This window comes from Trichosurus vulpecula, chromosome 4 (genome assembly GCF_011100635.1).
Source record: "Trichosurus vulpecula isolate mTriVul1 chromosome 4, mTriVul1.pri, whole genome shotgun sequence".
Lineage (NCBI taxonomy): Eukaryota > Metazoa > Chordata > Mammalia > Diprotodontia > Phalangeridae > Trichosurus > Trichosurus vulpecula.
This window is the reverse complement of record NC_050576.1, coordinates 369459502-369478318: the sequence shown is the minus strand read 5'-3', so window position 1 is coordinate 369478318 and position 18817 is coordinate 369459502. Positions and strand designations below refer to the sequence as shown.

Here is an 18817-nt window from a genome sequence, read left to right as displayed (position 1 = left end):
CCAATTCAGATAATTTGCAATCACCTTGCAATTTACAGTTTTAAAGAATAGCCTGGGACAACTCAAGGTCAAGTGACTTGCCTCTGATCATCCAGCTAGTATGTGCCAAAGGCCTGAACCCAGGCCAGGCCCTCATTTGCTAAGCTTTCCTGCTTCTTATTACTGCTAATATTTTCTACACACTTATAAAAGGTTTGAATGAGATTGTAATACATAAGTCACCCCAGAATTAGCTTTGCTGACAGAAAACTTAATTCTCTAAATTCACAGCATCACAGGGACCATGTTATCCCAAACTCTAGCCAGACCTGACACATATTGCTGCTTTTCAAGCTAATAAAGGCTTTTGCTGAAGGAATGTGCTGTCACTACAGTACTGTTGTTTCAGAAAGGAATCTTTGCTGAGTTGTTAGAGACCCAATTGCACAAACACCCAAAGGCTGCCTGTTTCTCTTTAATCAGAGTTGCCAGTTACATCTGTTTTATAATGCATTCCTTCTTTGAATAGTCAAAATAGTAGATGACCCCTCAGCAGCAAGAGAACTAGAGACAAAACAAGGCATCAGCTGAAGGAAAAGGCAATTTAAAATTCTTTCTCGATAATGATTGATAAGGCTAAGATTTTCCCCCTTAATTTAACTTTTTTTTTCTGTACATAGCCTAGAATCATTATGACTAGAAATGATCTTATGTGTCTAATCCATATAAAATGACATCCAAGTTATTCCAGTGAGACCCTATGTTAAAGATTTTATATCTCCTTACTTTCCTTGGTAAAAGCATTTCATTGTCTGAAATTCGTTTACATCTCAAACCTAACACCTGCCTATATCACTTTTGATATATATCAGTGGAGGAGTGGGACAGTTTGAGTTAGGTCCAGCACAACGCTGGACTTAAATCTATCAATATTTGCTATATTAGACATTTAAAAATCTTAGCATCATTATGAAAAGCATTTTGACGTCTGTTGAAAGGGTCTTGGAGACTCTCGCAGATCTGTACTATACTTTGAGAACCAATGGATTACACAATTCCATGTATTCTAAACTTTCTTAGATCTAATTGTCCGATCCCTAAAGTTTATCCTGTGCTTTCGTAGCTCTATATCTCTCCAGTTTCTTCTCATGAATAGAATATAGATAGGTTGCTAGTATAAAGTTTTGTTAGGATTCAGTGTTCAGAATAAGAGCTAAGGGCCAGGACAGGAAAACTGAGGGCCTATACCAGGAGTCTGACCAGGAGCAAAGGACAAGGGAACAAAGTTTGGAGGCCAGGCAAGTCTTGGCAAGGTTGAACAGAATGTCGGATTTCAACTTTGAAAAAAAAAAGGTAGGAAAGTGGCCAACTGTACTCAGTTTCTACGCATTTTTCATGAACAACTGAAATGTGTATAACAGATGCAAGAGTTTTTAAAGAATGCTTACATTTTCATATATGTTAATAAAATTGATTTGAATGAAAAATCAGACAACTTTTGTATTATAATTACCCAGGAAAATTCTCTCTTATTAACTTTCCAGATTTTTAAAAACTTCTATGGAGGGTAATGGATTACTTTGATTATTATAGTTCCATTAGTACAAAAAGAGCAATAAAAATATAAGCACTGTATCTCTGGCACTTAGCACGGTTCCTGGCCTATAGTGGACACTTAATAAATGCTTTGCTGAATAAATTTCCCCTTTCCTGGGCTAGAGATTTTAAATTCTTTTATAGTAATTTTTTTGACCTGGAAAAAACTTACATTTTAACTCCAAATGTCTGCATATTTGTTCCTTAGCTTTTACTTCCCAGGCAGTAGTAACTGCTGAATGAATTCTATGTGTTCATTACATTTCTTACCCTACGTGACTGGATCATTGATATCATCTGGCTATCTTAATCATAAAAGTTACAATTCACATTCGTATTTTTCATATTAAGAAATAGAAGAGTATGACTCTAGTGTACTGGCACTGTTAGCAACATGTTGATTTACCCAACGGAATCCACAATGAACTTCAGTTAAATTGATGTGACAACTGCGGTATTTTACATATCCTTGCTAGAGAGGGCATGTGGCTTCTCTTTCTATAAGACCATTTTTTAGGGTCGTTTTTCAGTAGACAGTGAGAGTTCCCACAATACTGGGAATCCGAATTTAGAAACAGTGTAACAGTTCAAGAAGCTATAGTTTTTAGTGCTACATTTACTGCAAAAACTTTCCTGAATCTCTGTTGGTGATATGAACATATTCACCACAGCTGGGTTATGAACTGCTACCATCAGGCCTTCTCACCTGGGCATGTAAATGGAGCTCAGTGTTTGGAGCTCAGAAAGGTTTATGGAAACTTAGATTTATTATTAACAACATAGTTCAGCTCCACGAGGGGTTGAATATGGTTTTGTGGGGTGGTCTAGGAACCTAGCCATCATTTTTCAATTTTTTTTCCTATTGGAAAACATATTAGGAGTTCCAAAATAACTTTCTACATAATTTTAAAGTGAGTTTCCTTATCTCTAAATTGGAGAAAATAATATTTGCATTATCTACCTCATGGGGTTGTTGTGAGGAAAACACTATATATCTGAGTTATTAATATGCCTATTGGTAACTTAAAATTGTTTATATTGAAAAAATAAAAATATAATTAAAAGACATTTCTCACAAGATATTAAAAAAGCTGAAACTAAAATGTTTTTCACTTTGAAAAAAGTATATAAAGTATATAAAATATGTCAAAGCTTTACTTACTCTAAAGAAAAAGCCCTTTCATATGTGGAAATACTAATTAACTACTTAATGATTGTAGTACTTCTTCCTTTTATAAAGCCAGTTCCAAAAGAATTCATTTGCCAAAAAAGAAACATTAAATTTTTCTACATTATGAAATAATATGATATTGTATTTTTTTATATGGCTCCATTGATACAGATGCATTTGGGAAGATATTAAGTTCAGAGGAAATGGTGAGAGAGAGGAGAAATGAGAATGAGGAAGACATGAAAAATAGCAACCCTTTGAAAGAGGCCAGAAGGACAAAACAAGAACACGAGATGGATAAATTACATATCCATATCTTAATAAGTTTACCAAAAATCACAGAATTGTGCCATTTTGACAGGTCCCCTTTATTAAGTGCTGGTAGGTAATTAATATGAAATGTATTTAAAGGGGAAATGATTGCCTATGGCTTTCTTGTATTAGAGCAAGGCATTGGTAGGCCAGAATTTTTGTACCAACAGAAATGAATTTGGAACTGCTGTGCTCAAGCAGGTGAGAGCAGAAAAAACTTTGAGAAAAAGCCTGAAACGTCTGCCTTGTTTTGTCCAACTTTGTTTCCAACATTGCTACTCAGTGAAGCTCATTCACTTCAATTGCTTTGTTTTCCCACTCCGAAGATATAAGGCCCAAACCTTCTTCACTTGTTATAGCCAATGCTCTCAACACAGCATATGTATAACCCCTCCGCACAAACACATAGCTTGACAATATTCTTGTATCCCATATCCTCCATTCCCTGTTATCAGGAAACTAAACTGATACATATAAATCTGGAGGTTAAGCAATAAAGTTGGAGAGGAGAGCAGGAAGTATTTAATAACTTTCTACACCCAAGGGGTTTATCTATTGTGCTGAAATAGCCAAGGAAGGGCAGACACTGAAGAAACTAATACAGTAGGGAAGAAATCATAGCAGCATTCCCAATTTCCTAGCTACTTTGAGGGCAATACAAAGGGAATGTGGCCTAAGGGAAATTCCTACTGTTAGGGGAACCGTGGCTGGGCAAGAGGAAGGTGGGAAAAGGCAAAGCTGGAGAGATTCTCACTTACCATCACTGTCGCTGCTGCAGCGGCTGCCTGAGCGGCGACGGCAGCCTGGTTGGCTTGGTGCTGAGCAGCTTTGATTTTGGCCTGCAAGTGTGCAGGAGGGTGGAAATATTTGCATTTCTCCCTCATGCAACGACCCTTTATGTAATCCATACAAACGGTTACAGTGTTGTCATTTGTATCAATCATTGTGCTGTCTGAAGGATGAGCAAAGCGGCAGTCAGTCTCTCCTCGGGCACAGTTTCCTCTCTGGAACTCCCTGCACACCTGAAAACATGTGGCAGAGAAGAGAAATTGAAGATGACGGACCAAATGGCCGGAATGGCCGACATATTCTTAAAGGAAGGATGGTGTGGTTTTTTTCCTATTAATGGTTGCTCCTTCCATTTCATTTATGAGAAAGCCTTATTTTACTAGAACTCAACTAACCAATAATATAAACTTAGAAGATAAATATAAACTAACTTCAATTAAACATAATATTTTGCTATTCTCTGCTTTTAGGATGATGAGATAAATAATAAGAACATGAGCTGAGATCACGGTCCTAGTGAAGAATTTACCTGCCACCAGTTATGATCTCTCCTTTGCCCTCCCACATTTCCATGGTATGCTCTGGGTTCCTACAAGTTTACATATAACAAAAAGGGGCAGTGGAAGAGGAGAATCCCCCTTACCAAGGTAAGAGTCACTCCTTCTATATAAATAATTGACATCTACAATTATGAGTCTAATGAACTATAAGATCCTTAATTATCAAAGATAGATTCAGTTATGCTCACTGTAGCATACTTGGTGAGACATGAAAGTGGATTAATATGTTTTAGAAATATTTCCAACAGGAAGCACTGAAATAAAAAGGGCTTTTTCCTCAACTCTCATCTCAAAATTGCAAGTAACCAGAACATGTCTTCTCCAAAGAATTCTGGTTCAACAGTTTTACTATGTAAAGCAAAATTTCTTCAGAATTAAGAAATTCTCACTAATTTGTTAGTACTAACGTCAGTAGCATAGAAAAAAGACTAATAAAATTTTTAATTATCTTTAGATTTTAATTCTCAAACTTAAATGTTATTTTATTAAAGTAGTTTTTTGTGCCTTAATCATATTTGTCAGTGTATGAAAGTGTTTAACAGAGCTTAGTTCTTGGTGTGAAATGCAAGCTTCCTAAAAATCAACATTATTTCTTGAAAACATCATAAAAACGTCAGTAGATCTTTCCTGCTAGGAACATTAGCTAACATTCTGTCTTCAGCCTGTAAAACGTGAAGGAGAAAACTATTTCGACTTCCCCCTAAACTACAAGCGAAGATTTCTTCACCACTGGAAAGAGCATACTCTTTAGTCACGTTTTATACTTATCAAGTGTTGCTACTGAAGAGTATAGGGGTGAATATACTCTGCTGTTGTAGGTTTGGTTTTTTACTTGAAATGAACTAAAACCTGCTTTGCCAAAAGCCATTTCAATTATTTTGTGTTATGTTATTGTCTATTAGCAATTTATGGAAGGTCTACTTAACCCCATCACCTGGTTTTGACTCAGCAGTTTTAACCTGCCCATTTCTGTACAATGCTTAACATCAATTCTCTTGTGAGGCCAGTAGGTGGAGCCCAAAACATTTTGCAGTTTTTGGAAAGGCAAACAATTATTTTTCATTGTATATTAGAATTGCTCATCAAAAAGGATAGGAAGCTTAATTTTTTCCCCATTATTCTTTCACAACTTTCCTTTGTAAACTTTTTAAAAAGGCAGTCCTATCTGCCTTATATTCTATTCTATTTGCAGGGTCCAGCATACTGTATTTGCTTGATGAGTATTGAAGATTGGAATGATTGATGCTCAGGGTGGGAGATGATGATGTCAGGACAACATCGTGAAGCCCTTTGTTTTGTGTGTGAAGAAGTTTTATGATATACATTGGGCGTTGATGTGTATGAGTAAGGTAAGTATATGCTTTGTTCTGAATACTTTGAATGAAAAAAAAGCATGGTTCCAATAAAAGCCTTCTGAAAATGTTTATTTAAATAGTGGCAGCCTGAAAGTCTAGATTCTAAAACATCTTAACATTTCCTTGCCTCTAGAGTTCAGTAGGCAAATACTCAAACATGTATTTAATTCAAACAAATACAAGTTGAAAGAACATATTCTCACGATTTAATACAAAGGACAGCATAATTTCAAAGCACCTTTACGCAAGAGCATACAGAAACTAAAACTGGAGTTAGATTTAAGTGAATTCCTCAGTAAATCTACTATAATATTTACATTTTATACTCATGATCAATTCTACAATAAGGAATATAAAATATAACATAAATGGATGAATTCTATAGCTCATATTCAAGTGGAAACTCAACAGACAAAGCATCTGTTGGGATTTCCTTGAGTTAGAACAAGAGAATTATGCATTAGAACTGCTGAAATTATTTTAAAATCACATTTCACAATAGCCTTGAAGATTAGTTTTTTAAAATCTACTAGTCTACAGATAGTTTTATTAAATTCCCAAATTTTCACCTCTTTACTAAGCACAACACTGCTATGTGACCAACGACAGGAAACATATCAACTGTTGTGGGTTTTGTTTTCATTATTATTAAAATGCTAACTCACAGTCCAGTTCCTTCTAATACTTCTATCTATAAACCAGTCTGCCTTTTTTTTTGGCATGGCTGCTTCACTAGACCTGAATTACTGTTCTTTATGTACTTACTAGCACACTTCTAATCACTAACATTAAGGAAAGTACCTCGAGTTTATCTGTCCTGAGGAGTTTCTGCGTAGCAGCTGAGCCAGGGACTGTAACAGGTGGACTTCCAGGAACAATAACAGGTGTGGTGGGTAGAATTTCAGTAGGGACTAGCCCAACTCCAGGGGTTACAGGTGTTAAGTAAGGAGCAAAACTAATTGCTGCATTTGTTCCTAGTGCTGGACCTACAGGAAACGTAGGCTGTGAAATGAAGATGACATATGAGAAAAGAAATAGATACCTTTTTGTACAATTAAAAAAAACTTTCCTTTGAAAAAGTTACCAAATGAAAATTGGATACAATTTTATAAATCTATTGAATGAATATTTTCACTTGTTTTAAGCAGGATTTAATAACAGCTTTTTTAAAGGGCATATAACAGTTCTGCTAAGGGGGTTGTTTGGTGAAGAATAAATCCAAGATAGCACCTGTGCACTTGGCTCCTCCTGTAAAAAAAACAACGTTTCTTTATAATAGCTTCAATATATAAAAAGACACCTGAGAACAATCTGAGCATGCAACAATAGGGAGAAAATGGAGTTATTACTCATGCAAAGGAAAAAGAAAAATAAGTTTCATTGTGATTTCTCAGCACTTTGAATTGTTGGATGTTCAGTTACTTATAAGATTCTAGCTTATTCTACCCTGCATAGAATCATAACACCATAGAATTACAGAGTTAGAAGTTATTTAGTCCATCCCCCTCATTTTACAGGTGAGACAACTGAGTCCTAGTGAGGTCATCTGTCCCAAAGCACCAATCCTATCTACAAATACCCAAAAATGTTCAGTGATTTCTGTCCTTTGCCTTATTAACAAACCCCCTCTCCTCCCCTAACCCAACATTATTCTATCTTTTCCAATCACAAAAGAGGATAACATGAAAACCTTGATTTTCATATAGCATGACCTTGAGTCTGCTCACCAGCTTTCTTTATTTATTTGTATATTATATATATATGTGTGTATATAATGTGTATATTGCTTTCTAGTTTATTGTTCTGTCCAAAATTGAGCACAAAACTCACTGTCCATGCCTTTGCGCCCACTTGAGAGAACTCCTCTTTTTTTTCAAGCTGCCACTCAAGGCCAAAAGCCTTGTCTGAGCCTCTCATTGGTGCCCTCCATCTCTATTTTGAATTTACTTATGTATGTCCATATTATCTCCCCCTGTAGAATGTAAGGGCAGCTAGGTGGCACAGTGGCTAGAGTTTAGGGCCTGGAGTCAGGAAGATGCAAACAGTTACAAGCTGTGTGACCCTGCGCAAGTCATTTAACCCTGTCTGCCTCAGCTTCCTCATTTATAAAATTATCTGGACAAGGAAATGGCAAGCCACTCCAGTATCTTTGCCAAGAAAACTTCAGATGGGGTCATGAAGAGTTGGACATGATTGAAAATGACTGAACAACAGCATAGAGTGTATGCTCCTTGAGAGCAGACATTGTTTCACTTTTTAATCTGTATACCCACTGCCTACCGCGTCCTGGACTCTTAATAAATGTTGGTTGATTGACTGTGTTTTTAGTTCCAATTCAGCTTTCTTTGGATACAGCCACTTTCTTTGCATGGCAGGTGTGGAGGGGAGATGTTATTTGCCATAGGAGATTTGTTTATCCTCTCTGATCACATCATGAACTGAATAATCATCATAGTTATCCATTAAACAACCCTCATACGACTTTGTTGCATACTGGTTAAGAAGCAATGCCTTAAGGTTTTTTTTTAAAAAAAGAATATCAAGAGAGATGAATTTTTTCAAGTGTCATCTAAATATTTGTAAAATGGAATATGAATCTGCTACCATTAGGAGAAATAACGTGTAGTTCATAGGAAAAGATGAATTTTTAAGCATCACTGTAAAAACATCCAACGATGTCCCTAAGATTTCCTTAATAAATGTTGTGCTTTACCAATTCAATCTAATTTAATTCAACATTTATTAAGTTTCTGTTCTATGGAAGATACTACGCAAAGTGCCAGGGATGAACGCCAAGGTTCTCGCTCTCCAAGAGATTAAACCCTAGCGGTGGACACTTGCTGTACCAACTGAATAAATATAAATAATTATTTTGTATACAAAATAACATAAAGTAATTGAAAGAGGAAGAGAGTGCTAACACATGGGATTGGAGAACACTGATCAGGAGAGCCTTTGCACAGTGGGGAGTGGGGAGTGGGGGGCGGAGGGGCTCCCGAGTCCTGCTAGGTAGGCAGCTTAGGGATGTGTGAAGGATGTGCTTCAACGGAAAGGGTTACATGAAGGCATTTTTTATTTGAAAGGATTGGTAAAATCCTTTTTAAAGAATAACAAATTACCTAGGCAAACAGATTTCAAATAGGTTTGATAGAAGACAACAGATCCTTGCTATTTTATAGGATTTTTGTTTTACTCCCATGAGAGACTGAAGAGTCTTTACTGCAGTAACTAAGTGCTGGCTGAGCTAATTATAACCACACTTGTCAGCACTGCTGCCTCAGCATTCTCACAAGAATCTCCCAGATCTTTAAAATTCAGACATAAGATTTACTTGGGAAAGAACTTCCTACATAGTCTCTCAGCATGGGAAATAAATAGTGGTTAGCTCTTCTTTCATTTCCTTTTTTTGCCTTCAAAATTTAGTGTATTTGTATATGAATGTTTCTCATCCATGGATTTGCACTGGCTTTTTATAGCTCTCATAACTATAATTTAGTTCCATTAAAAAAAAATCTCAGTCACTTTGAATAAATGTGGACTGCAAAGTGGTGGAATTCTTGTGAAAATGTAACTCTAAAAGACCTTAACCTCCTGGGCATGATATGTGAAAATGTTCATGAAATATTTCTTTTTCTAAGTGTATAATTTAAGACCTTTGGCTGATGACCAAATTCTATAATAATTGAATAAAGGAAAATTTCCCTCTCAGCTATTATTTTCTTATTTTTAAGAAAGAATGTTCCCAGTGTTCCTAATCCCAGGTCAGTCCACTTTGGGGGGAATGAGTCAGTGCAGAAGCCCAAAGAACCAAATACTCGAATGTTTGTGGATGGAACCATCTCAAATCTCTTGATGACATTTTAAAAATTACATATACCTTCAATTAAATTCCATGAAACCATTCCCCTCCCCGAGAAAACCCAACATATTTCATCTATCAATAGGCTAAAACCAATTTCATTATTTATTTTATTGCATAAAAAGCAGCATGAGACAGCATGGAATTAGAGAGGACTGGCCTGAGTCAGGAAGTCCTGCTTCTCAGATGTCCTGGCTGTGTGACCCTGGACAAGCCCCTTCGCCTTTCAGTATTCCCAGTTAGCTCTTTAAAATATAAACTGCAGAGGAGATTGCTATCTGCATTGGTAGAGGAAGTTGATCACTGGGAGCTCCCTATATTCATGAAATCACAGGTAGAAATAAAAAAAACTAAATTGATCAAAAGAAAAGATCAAGTGGTAACAAAGTTACCTTTCTATCTAGCAAGAGTTGACTTTGATGTAGCTTTGTAAGGTTTGGAAAGCACTTTACATACAGTCTCAGCTGATTCAACAACTCTAGGAGGTAGGTGATAGTATATTCTCCATTTGACAGATGATGAAACTGAGGCCCACAGAGATCATGTGACTTATTCAGAAACACAATGCAATTAAATGTTTGAAGATGGATTTGAACCCAGATCTTCCTGATTCCAAATCTAGGGATCTATCTACAATACAAAGGATACTTCATAGGGCATAACTCATCTCCCTATTTTAAACATTACTCTATGCCAATAGTCAGGAGATGGTTTTAGAAAGTTAGAACTCTAGCTCTGTCTTGCATGATTTTCACATACATATGGGAGATACCTTCTCTGAAAAGACCTTCAAACCTGAATTGTTCTTCTATGTCAAATAAATTGCCTTCTCTATATCTTCTAAATTTATATCTTCTAAATATCTTGTAAAATATTTTTTCTTCTATGTCATATCTTAGTAACTATTAAACACACTGGGGTCTAATAGTCTCTATTAAAGGGTCTCCTCTCAATCAGTTATGCGACTTTAATGAGGGGTGGCCCAGTATAGAAAATTATCTGTGAAAACTGGTTCTTTCCATCCCGTGTTTTATTAAGAATATGTCTGATGGTTGTGTAGACTTTATCACAAAGATTCTACAGACATGTGAAAACAGACATATAATTTGGTGGTTGTTATCTTAAATAAAAAGAATTACAGAATCTTAGTGTTTTAAGGGAATTCTAAGGTTTTCTCTTTTCTCTTAAAGTAAAAGCACCAATCATGACACTTGTCATTGTTTTGGAATCTTTCCCTTCTTAACATGGTTTGAGAAGTAGTTCCTGAAGGTTTTAAAAATTGTTGCCTTCAGCAGATTTCTTCAAAAATGTTGTTTGATCAGGTCCTCACTTAATCTTCTTAAATGCTGTTGTAATTTTCTCACATATATTAGATATTAGTAATATTAGGTACTGAGACAGAGTCCAAATGTGGTAGTTCTACTATCAGTATTCTTGAAAAACAGCTTGAAAACACAGCTAAAAATGGCAGCATATCTGTTCCATTATACATCTGTTGTCCTCCTGTTTCATCTACAAATTCTCTCAGGAAAATGTGGCTTAGTTGTTCACACTCTCAACAGGCTCATTTTCTTCTCAACTGCTTTTGTGATGTAATACTTCTTTCTATAGTTCTTTTGCAAAGTGTTTTCCAGGTGAAATTGTATCCTAAACCAATATTGCCATTGGCTGCCATTTTTCTCCAGTAGGCAAGGAAATTATTTGCTTTTTGGGTTCTGCTGGCCTCCTTGATATGGTCCTTATTTTATGTCAAACCACTCTAGGAAATAATGACAGCGAATGCCTTTAAACTCCTTCCCCCCATTTTTGGGGATTGCTGACTATATATGGTTTAACTACAATAAACCTCTTCTTCCCACTCCTGTCCCCCATCTTTTTAGTCTATGTGTATGGAAGACCATGGTTCAGGAGTAACACTGAAGTTATCTCACTAATCCATATTATACCTCACTGTGATAACTATGAAACACTTGTGATTCTACTGGTATGATTATTCATTCTACAGTACTTGTATACTTTCTCATTCTTTATAATTCTTGCTCATATTCTCCCATAAATTTCAGAAGGACGATATTGATATTTCCTTTATTTTTTTTAGCATTTTGGGGGTACCAGTGTACCACTTAAGCTGCCCATTTGTTATCTTTCATTCTCAATGCATGCTTTTTCTGTAGTTCATATTTTCAGTAGTGTTTTTGAGTCTTTCCTTTCACCAGAGTTGTCAGCAACAACCTTCTTAGGCCCAATATAAACTTTTACATTGCCCTTTAGGTTAGTTACAATTTAAATGCACTGAGATCATAATGTCTTAATGTTAACCAGACATAAAACATTACTGGGAAATACTGTTATTAAATTGATGGGATTTTATAGTAGTGAGTAGATTGTAGTTATTGAAATCCCAAATATAATTCATTCCTCATCCTATTCAATTCTAGACCTAGTTAATTATTATCCTGTAATGTTTTTTCAAGATATAAATATTTATGGCCCAATTTAATGGGATCTATGTCATAATATGGACAACATTTTTTTTTTTGCAGAGTAGATAGTAAAGTCTATCTCTTTGCTGTGGATCTGGCTGAACAAATACTTAGAAATGTATGGTTTTTTCTGTCAAGTTTAATCAAAAGATAAAAGTTTATGAACTTGTTGACAATATGAATGATGATCATTTGTGTCATTAACACATACCTTTTCAATATCTTAGATTAGGAAAAACGCAGATATGACCAACCACTTTATGAGATGTGTATATTTTATTCTTATTCTGGACAGTCTTTCATGAATGTCTTCTTCCTCACTGAGACATGTATTAAAAAAAAACACCTAACAACAAAATATATTCCCTGAAAACAGTTAAGCAAAACTACCTGATACTGTGATTATGATGGATATTCCTATTATTTTGGACTTCAGCCATTAGTTAACAAAGAGATAGGATGTGTCCTTTACCTTTGCTAGTATAGTAACAAAATTATCCCTTACCTATGACAAGAGGGTTGTCAGATTTTTTGGTTTGTTTTTTGCCTTTATTAGATACTATATTTACATTTTTTGTAGTTATGTTCTTTTAGATCTATTTTCTTCCTGTTGCATTACTTTTTGTATGCCTTTCCATGTTTCAAAAAATTCTTCATATTTTCTGTTCCTTATTTCCTGGTAATATTCCATAACATTCGCATACCATGGTTTGTTCAGACATTCCACAATTATATAATGATCTATAATTAGGAATATAAGAACTACCACATTTAAACCTAAACCCCCCCATCCCCAACATGCTTGACAGAGAAGTAGAAATAGTACTTAGGAAGGTGAAATTGAAAAGAACAGCTAATCAGGCTAACTACATACTGGGGAAATCCTTGCTGGAGGTAATACAATCTTTATAGCAATAAAAGTCTGCTTTAAAAGATATCTCAAGGACTGAAAGAATGCAAAGAAATGAAAAATAAAAACAAGGATAATATTAACACCCTCAAAAGGTGACTAAGAAAACAAACAAGTGGTCTCATATGCCAACTTACTTATCTATATAAAATATGAGAATTATCTATATGAAAATCCACAGTATTCTTGATAAAATCAGTCAGTCAATTAGCATTTACTAAGCACCTACTAAGTGCCAGGTGCTGTGCTAAAGATTGGGGATATAAAGAAAAGCACAAGGCACTTCCTGCTCTCAAGGAGACTAAAGGGGCTGACAACATGTAAAAAACCAAACCAAAACAAAAAACAAACTATGTACAAAACATGATATGTACAGGATAAACTGGCAATAATCAACAGAAGGCAGGAAGTAGCATTAAGAGGGATCAGGAAAAGCTTTTTATAGAAGGTGGGATTTTAGCTGAGACTCAACTTCCTTGCCTTGGAAGCTGGGAAGGGGAGAAGAGGAAGGAGAGAATTCCATGCACGGGAGAGAGCAAGTAAAAACACTCATGAGATGAAATGGTTTATGAGAGGGATAGCAAGAAGGCAATATTGTCGCTGGATTTCAGAGTACTTGATGGGTGGGGGTGGGTAGGGCAGTAAGCTATAAGAAAACTGGAAAGGTAAGAAGAGAACAGATTATGGAGGGCTTTATAATCCAAATGGAGGATTTTATATTAAATCCCAGAAGTAATAGGGAGCCACTGGAGTTTAGTGGAAGGGGTGGGGTGACACAGCCAGTATGCTTTAGAAAGATCAGCTTGACAGCTGAGTGGAGAATGGACTGGATGGGGACTTGGGTCCAGAGGACCAATTAGCAGGCTATTTCAAGAGTTGACTATAGCCAGCAGAAAGGAAATAATTAGGCAGTAGCATTAAGTTGACCCTCAGAGTTAAGAAAGAGTGGTTCAAAGGGCCTGCAATAAACCTTGCTGAAGGTGGAGGATGAGGTTTTCAGATCAGCATTTACAAAAGGCAGTCGGTCATGTGCCTCAGTGTTAACCCCTGGTGGAGATGGGAAGAAGTGGTTGGGTATTTGGGAAATCATGTGTAGGGGATGATAGTACAAAGTTTTAGAGGCTCCAAGTCAAAATAGAAGGCCAACAGTAGTATCAAGCAGTGAGAAGAATTAGAAAGAACAGTATTAGAATCCTAGGACTTAGGATATGTATTTTCTACTGCACCCTACTATATTTATTGAAAATAAGCATTCATGGGAATATATTCTAGACGATCTTTGAAAGGGTAAGGAATTAGAAAGGGGATAGAAAGAAAACCTTTCTTACGAATGAAATGGAAGCAGCTAGGTGGCTCAGTGAATAGAGCACTAGACCTGGAGTCAGAAAGATGTGAGTTCAAATCTGGCCTCAGACACTTCCTCGCTATGTGACCCTCAGCATGTCACTTTACCTCAGTCTTAATCAACTGGAGAAGGAAATGTCAAACTACTCAAACCATCTTTGCCAAGAAAACTGCACAGAACAGCACTGGTGTGTTATGGTCCGTGGGGTCGTGAAGAATTGGACACAACCAATGAAACAGAAGACAGGAATGAGCATCTGTGGGTGTGGGCGACAGCCAGAAGAATAGATAATACCATTATCAGAGTTTATATAAGAAAAGATTAAACAAATGAGACAGACGTACAGATACAGAGAGACACAGACAGAGAGAATAGCAATAAAAGTAAACTTAAGGATCTTAAAATTGCTATGCTTACTAACTTTAAAATCACCATTTTTTTCTTCCTCACTTTATCTTTGTGCCTCCTAGTTAACAAAACTACCCCATCATTCAACGTCTAGTTCTCCCACAAATTGTTACTTCTTGATTAGTAAGAGGTCAGATTGTTGAAATCATAACAAGAGCTTTGTCTTCCCATATATGCCCCCACTGAACTCAACTCTTCTAGCTTTCCAGTAAACTGGAAAGATTTTAAAATAAAAAGTTGTATTTGTTCCCATCATAATTAGAACATATGATCCGATAAAACAGGACTGTCTTTTGTATGCCCTGATCAACATTTAGCAAATGTGTTTCTCAGTCAATATGAAATTAATCACAGGCTTCTGGTAACTGGATTATGTAGCACTTACTCAAATGGACAAAGGGAATGCTGTAGCTAGAAAATGAAAGTGAGAGGCACTTAACATAGGAAAAAAAAAACGATCATAATGCAACCAACAATATTATCGGAAGGAAGGCAGGGCTTCAGTATTCCTTAGTCCAGGCAAGGTTGCTCTGTAATCTTGGGCACTCTGTGCTGTACAAAGACATGGAGAGTTTAGGGATGGACCAAAACATCCAATCCTCAACCAAATAAGAATAAATTCAAGCATATTCCTATCCAAAGCATACCATTTTAATTTGGGGGCTTTCAGTAATATATAATTTTTTACACAATAAAGACTGATTTTTTAAACAATGGTGCCTTTTGTGTATGTGCTTTGCTTTCAAACCTCCAAAGACGCACATAAATGGGTTTTTTTAAATTGGTCTTTTTAAACGAACAATTCATAAACATGAATCAAACCTAGTAGAGTCAAATATACTCCCTCTGCCAATCTCTCATTTGCATCCCTGAAAACAATTGACAACTCTTTAGGGAAAATCAGTGCTTTCAAACATTATGTAAAAAGGGGATGAACATGCATTTTACAAAATAAGTGTTTATAAGCTTATTGCCTTTCCTTCCTTTCATCCTCCACTCCTAGGAATTCAGTCTCAGGGCCACTCTCTTGCCCACTACATCCTCAGAGAAGGAATCTTGAAAGATGGTTTTATGTTTGGAGTATAGGAGACAGGGAAGACCTTATGGCATTGTTTACCTTCTATGTGCTAATCCACAATTTAATTTTCTTTCCTTGATCTGCTATCTTATGTCTGTACATATGCCTTGGATATTACCAAAAGACATTCCAAATATTGACATTCTTTCCACAAAGCCTCAGTCTGGGGGTAAGTAGAGATTTTAGAGCTCTAAGAGACTCTAGACATTTTATTTAATTCAATCCTCTCCTAATTGAAAAAGAAGTGAACGGAGCTCTGGAGTTGGAGATAGGAAGGTGGGTTCAAATCCTGCTTCCTGCTTAGAAGTTCCGTGTCTCTGGGTAAGTCCCTTTACCTTTATTCTTTAACATTTTAATTATTTAATTTTCTATTCTTTAATTTTCTCATCTGCTAAAGGGGTAGTTTGAGCCTTTGGGGGCCCTTCCACCACTAAATCTGTGACTGTATAAAACTGAGGTTCAGAGAAGTTGTGACTTGACCCCCTAACAAGCCGCAGAGTAATATTCTGAAGCCAATTTCCCTGACCCCAATCGATAAACATTTATTAAGCACCTACTATGTGCCAGGCACTGTGCTAAGCACTGGGGATACAAAAAGAGGAAACAGTTCTTGCCCTGAAGGAGCTTACAATCTAATGGAGTGAAAGGTTAATGGAGGAAAAAGCAGTTGTCCCATAAGGTTTGAAGTCAATGATAACAAAACAGACTAAGTTTATCATATGGGTAAATACTCTCATGAAATAAGGTTTACCTAATTCTCCACTAAACTGCCACTTCCAGTTCTTACTTTTCTGTTAAACCTCAAGAAAATAATTCATGAGAGAAATAAATAGAACAGCCATTTCCTGGCTGTTGACACGTGTAATTTGTGGCCAATCCAAGTCTTTCTTGATGTAATTTAGACAATTGCCCTTTCCAAACCATGACATCATACTTGTTCCCAGATAAATTTATATATGGCCCTTTTCTAGTATCTCTGAGGCTACCAGATTATATTAGCTTTGGTTCCAATTAAAGTGCCAGCATTCGGAGGACATTTTTTTTTCAGGTCAATATGGTTCTGATTGTTCCCACACTTTAACCATCAGCCCCATCATTAGATAAAATGTACTCACAACTGGGTGAAGCGGTGTTCCTGGAAACATAAATTGCATCTGCTGGGCAAGCATTGCTGCTGCAGTTTTTTGTTGAATCAAATTGTTCCTCCCATTAATTTCTAGTTGGGTTTTTAAATGTGTCGGTGGGTGAAGATACTTGCAGTTCTCCCTTGAGCAGCGACCCTATAAAGGAAACATTCCAAAAAAAAAAAATTTAAAGCTTTTAAAAGAAGCTAGGCATTGCTGCTATACCAAAGTCTATGATGGACCCAGAAACACCACCTCCTCCCTCCCCGCCCCTGCCCAGGCCATTCTGAGGGTGGCATAACATCTAACTGCAGACCTGTCAAAGGAAAGATGTAGAAGCTTCCTGATTTTGTTGCTGGGACACCCCTTCTGAAAACATGGTCTGGTAAATTGTTTCAGGTGGGCTAAAAGGAGATCCCGCCCCTGATGGGCATTATAAAGAAAGGAAATGATAGGGGAGGGCAAGGGCACAGTTACAATGCTTCTCAACAGACAGGTCAGAGTGCTTGCTGTGAACTGATGAGAACAGCTAGGTGGTACAATGGATAGTGCTGGACCTGGTGAAAGGAACCTGTGTAGACCTGGCTCCTGGGCCTAAATTCAAATCAAGTCTGTGTGACCCTGGGCAAGTCACTTAACCCCGTTCACCTCAGCTTCCCCATCTGTAAAATGAGCTGCAGAAGGAAATGGCAAACCACTCCAGTATCTCCGCCAAGAAAAGCCAAAATGGGGCCATGAAGAGTTGGACACGACTGAAAAAATGACTCAAAAACGACAAAATGGGAAAGATAATAGCACCTACCTTCCAGGGTTGTTTAAACGAGATAGTATTTGCAAACCAAAAGTGCTATGTAAATGTTAGTCATTATTATTAAACTGGTTTATTTGTGCCAGACAGAAGGCAAGGTCAATGTAGTCGGAATGGACAGCAATCCCTCTACTAGTGCCCTCCTCCAAGGTTTCCCTCTTACCTCCGGGGTAAAATACAAGCAGTTATTCTCCTTTACATTCTAGCCAAACTGGTCTGCTTCCTGTGTATCATACATGATAACACTCCATCTTCCATCTCCATGCTTTTGCACAAACTATTTCCCATTTCTGGAATGCACCCCCTCTTCCCTTTAACCTTGAAGAATCTCTGTCTTCTTTTAAAGCTCAACTTGTGTCCCCTACTAGAGAAAGGCCTATTTTTACTACCATCCCACCTCCAGATTCCAGTGCCCTTCCCTAAGCTCCAAATTTGTACTTAATTTTCCATATACATTCTGTTCCCTTTTCCCTCTCCCAGTAGAATTCAAACTTCTTGAGGACACAGACTGTTTAGCTTTTGTCTTTGTATCCCTGACATCTAATATAATGCCTGGCACTTGGTAGGTGATTAATAAATATTTATTGAATATTGAATGAATCATGGTGTAGTAGTTACCTTAGAGTTTTAAAAGCTATGCCTGTGGAGGACAAGTTCTGGGAGGTGTCATCCATCTGGAAAAGCTTCAAGAACAAGCCTGGTAATGAACTATTTGTCTCCTGTCTCAGAATCATTCTAATCTTGGAGTTGCACGGCTTCAAATATTGGGTTTTTTTTTTGGATTTTAGTAACACCATGGCCAATCTACTAAGGGGTTGAGACCTGAATCAGTGAAAGGAGTAGTCATAGCAATGAAGTTACAGGTTACTACTGAGGCCTAAAAACAGGCAGTAATCAGAATGAGGATGTCTTGAAAGATCGTGTTGCCCCATCATTAGAGATGTTCAAGGTGGGGCTGCATGACTACTCATCAAGAATGAGAGGTTGCATGTCATAGTGGAAGGAGCACTGAACCCAAAGGACACTACTTGTATGTAAAT

At 36.8% G+C, this 18817-nt stretch overlaps 1 protein-coding gene across 6 annotated transcripts in view; it reads right to left on the bottom strand.

Moving 5' to 3' along the window:
* Nucleotides 1-18817, bottom strand: part of MBNL2 (muscleblind like splicing regulator 2) — a 186531-nt gene that overhangs the window by 39951 nt on the left and 127763 nt on the right. For all 6 annotated transcript variants that reach the window (XM_036754507.1, XM_036754505.1, XM_036754504.1 and 3 more), the window contains exons 3-5: nucleotides 16961-17125; nucleotides 6564-6764; nucleotides 3817-4080 (exon numbers count right to left, since the gene is read on the bottom strand). In XM_036754507.1, the coding sequence (XP_036610402.1) occupies nucleotides 3817-4080; nucleotides 6564-6764; nucleotides 16961-17125 (630 nt within the window). The remainder of the gene's footprint in view (nucleotides 1-3816; nucleotides 4081-6563; nucleotides 6765-16960; nucleotides 17126-18817) is intronic.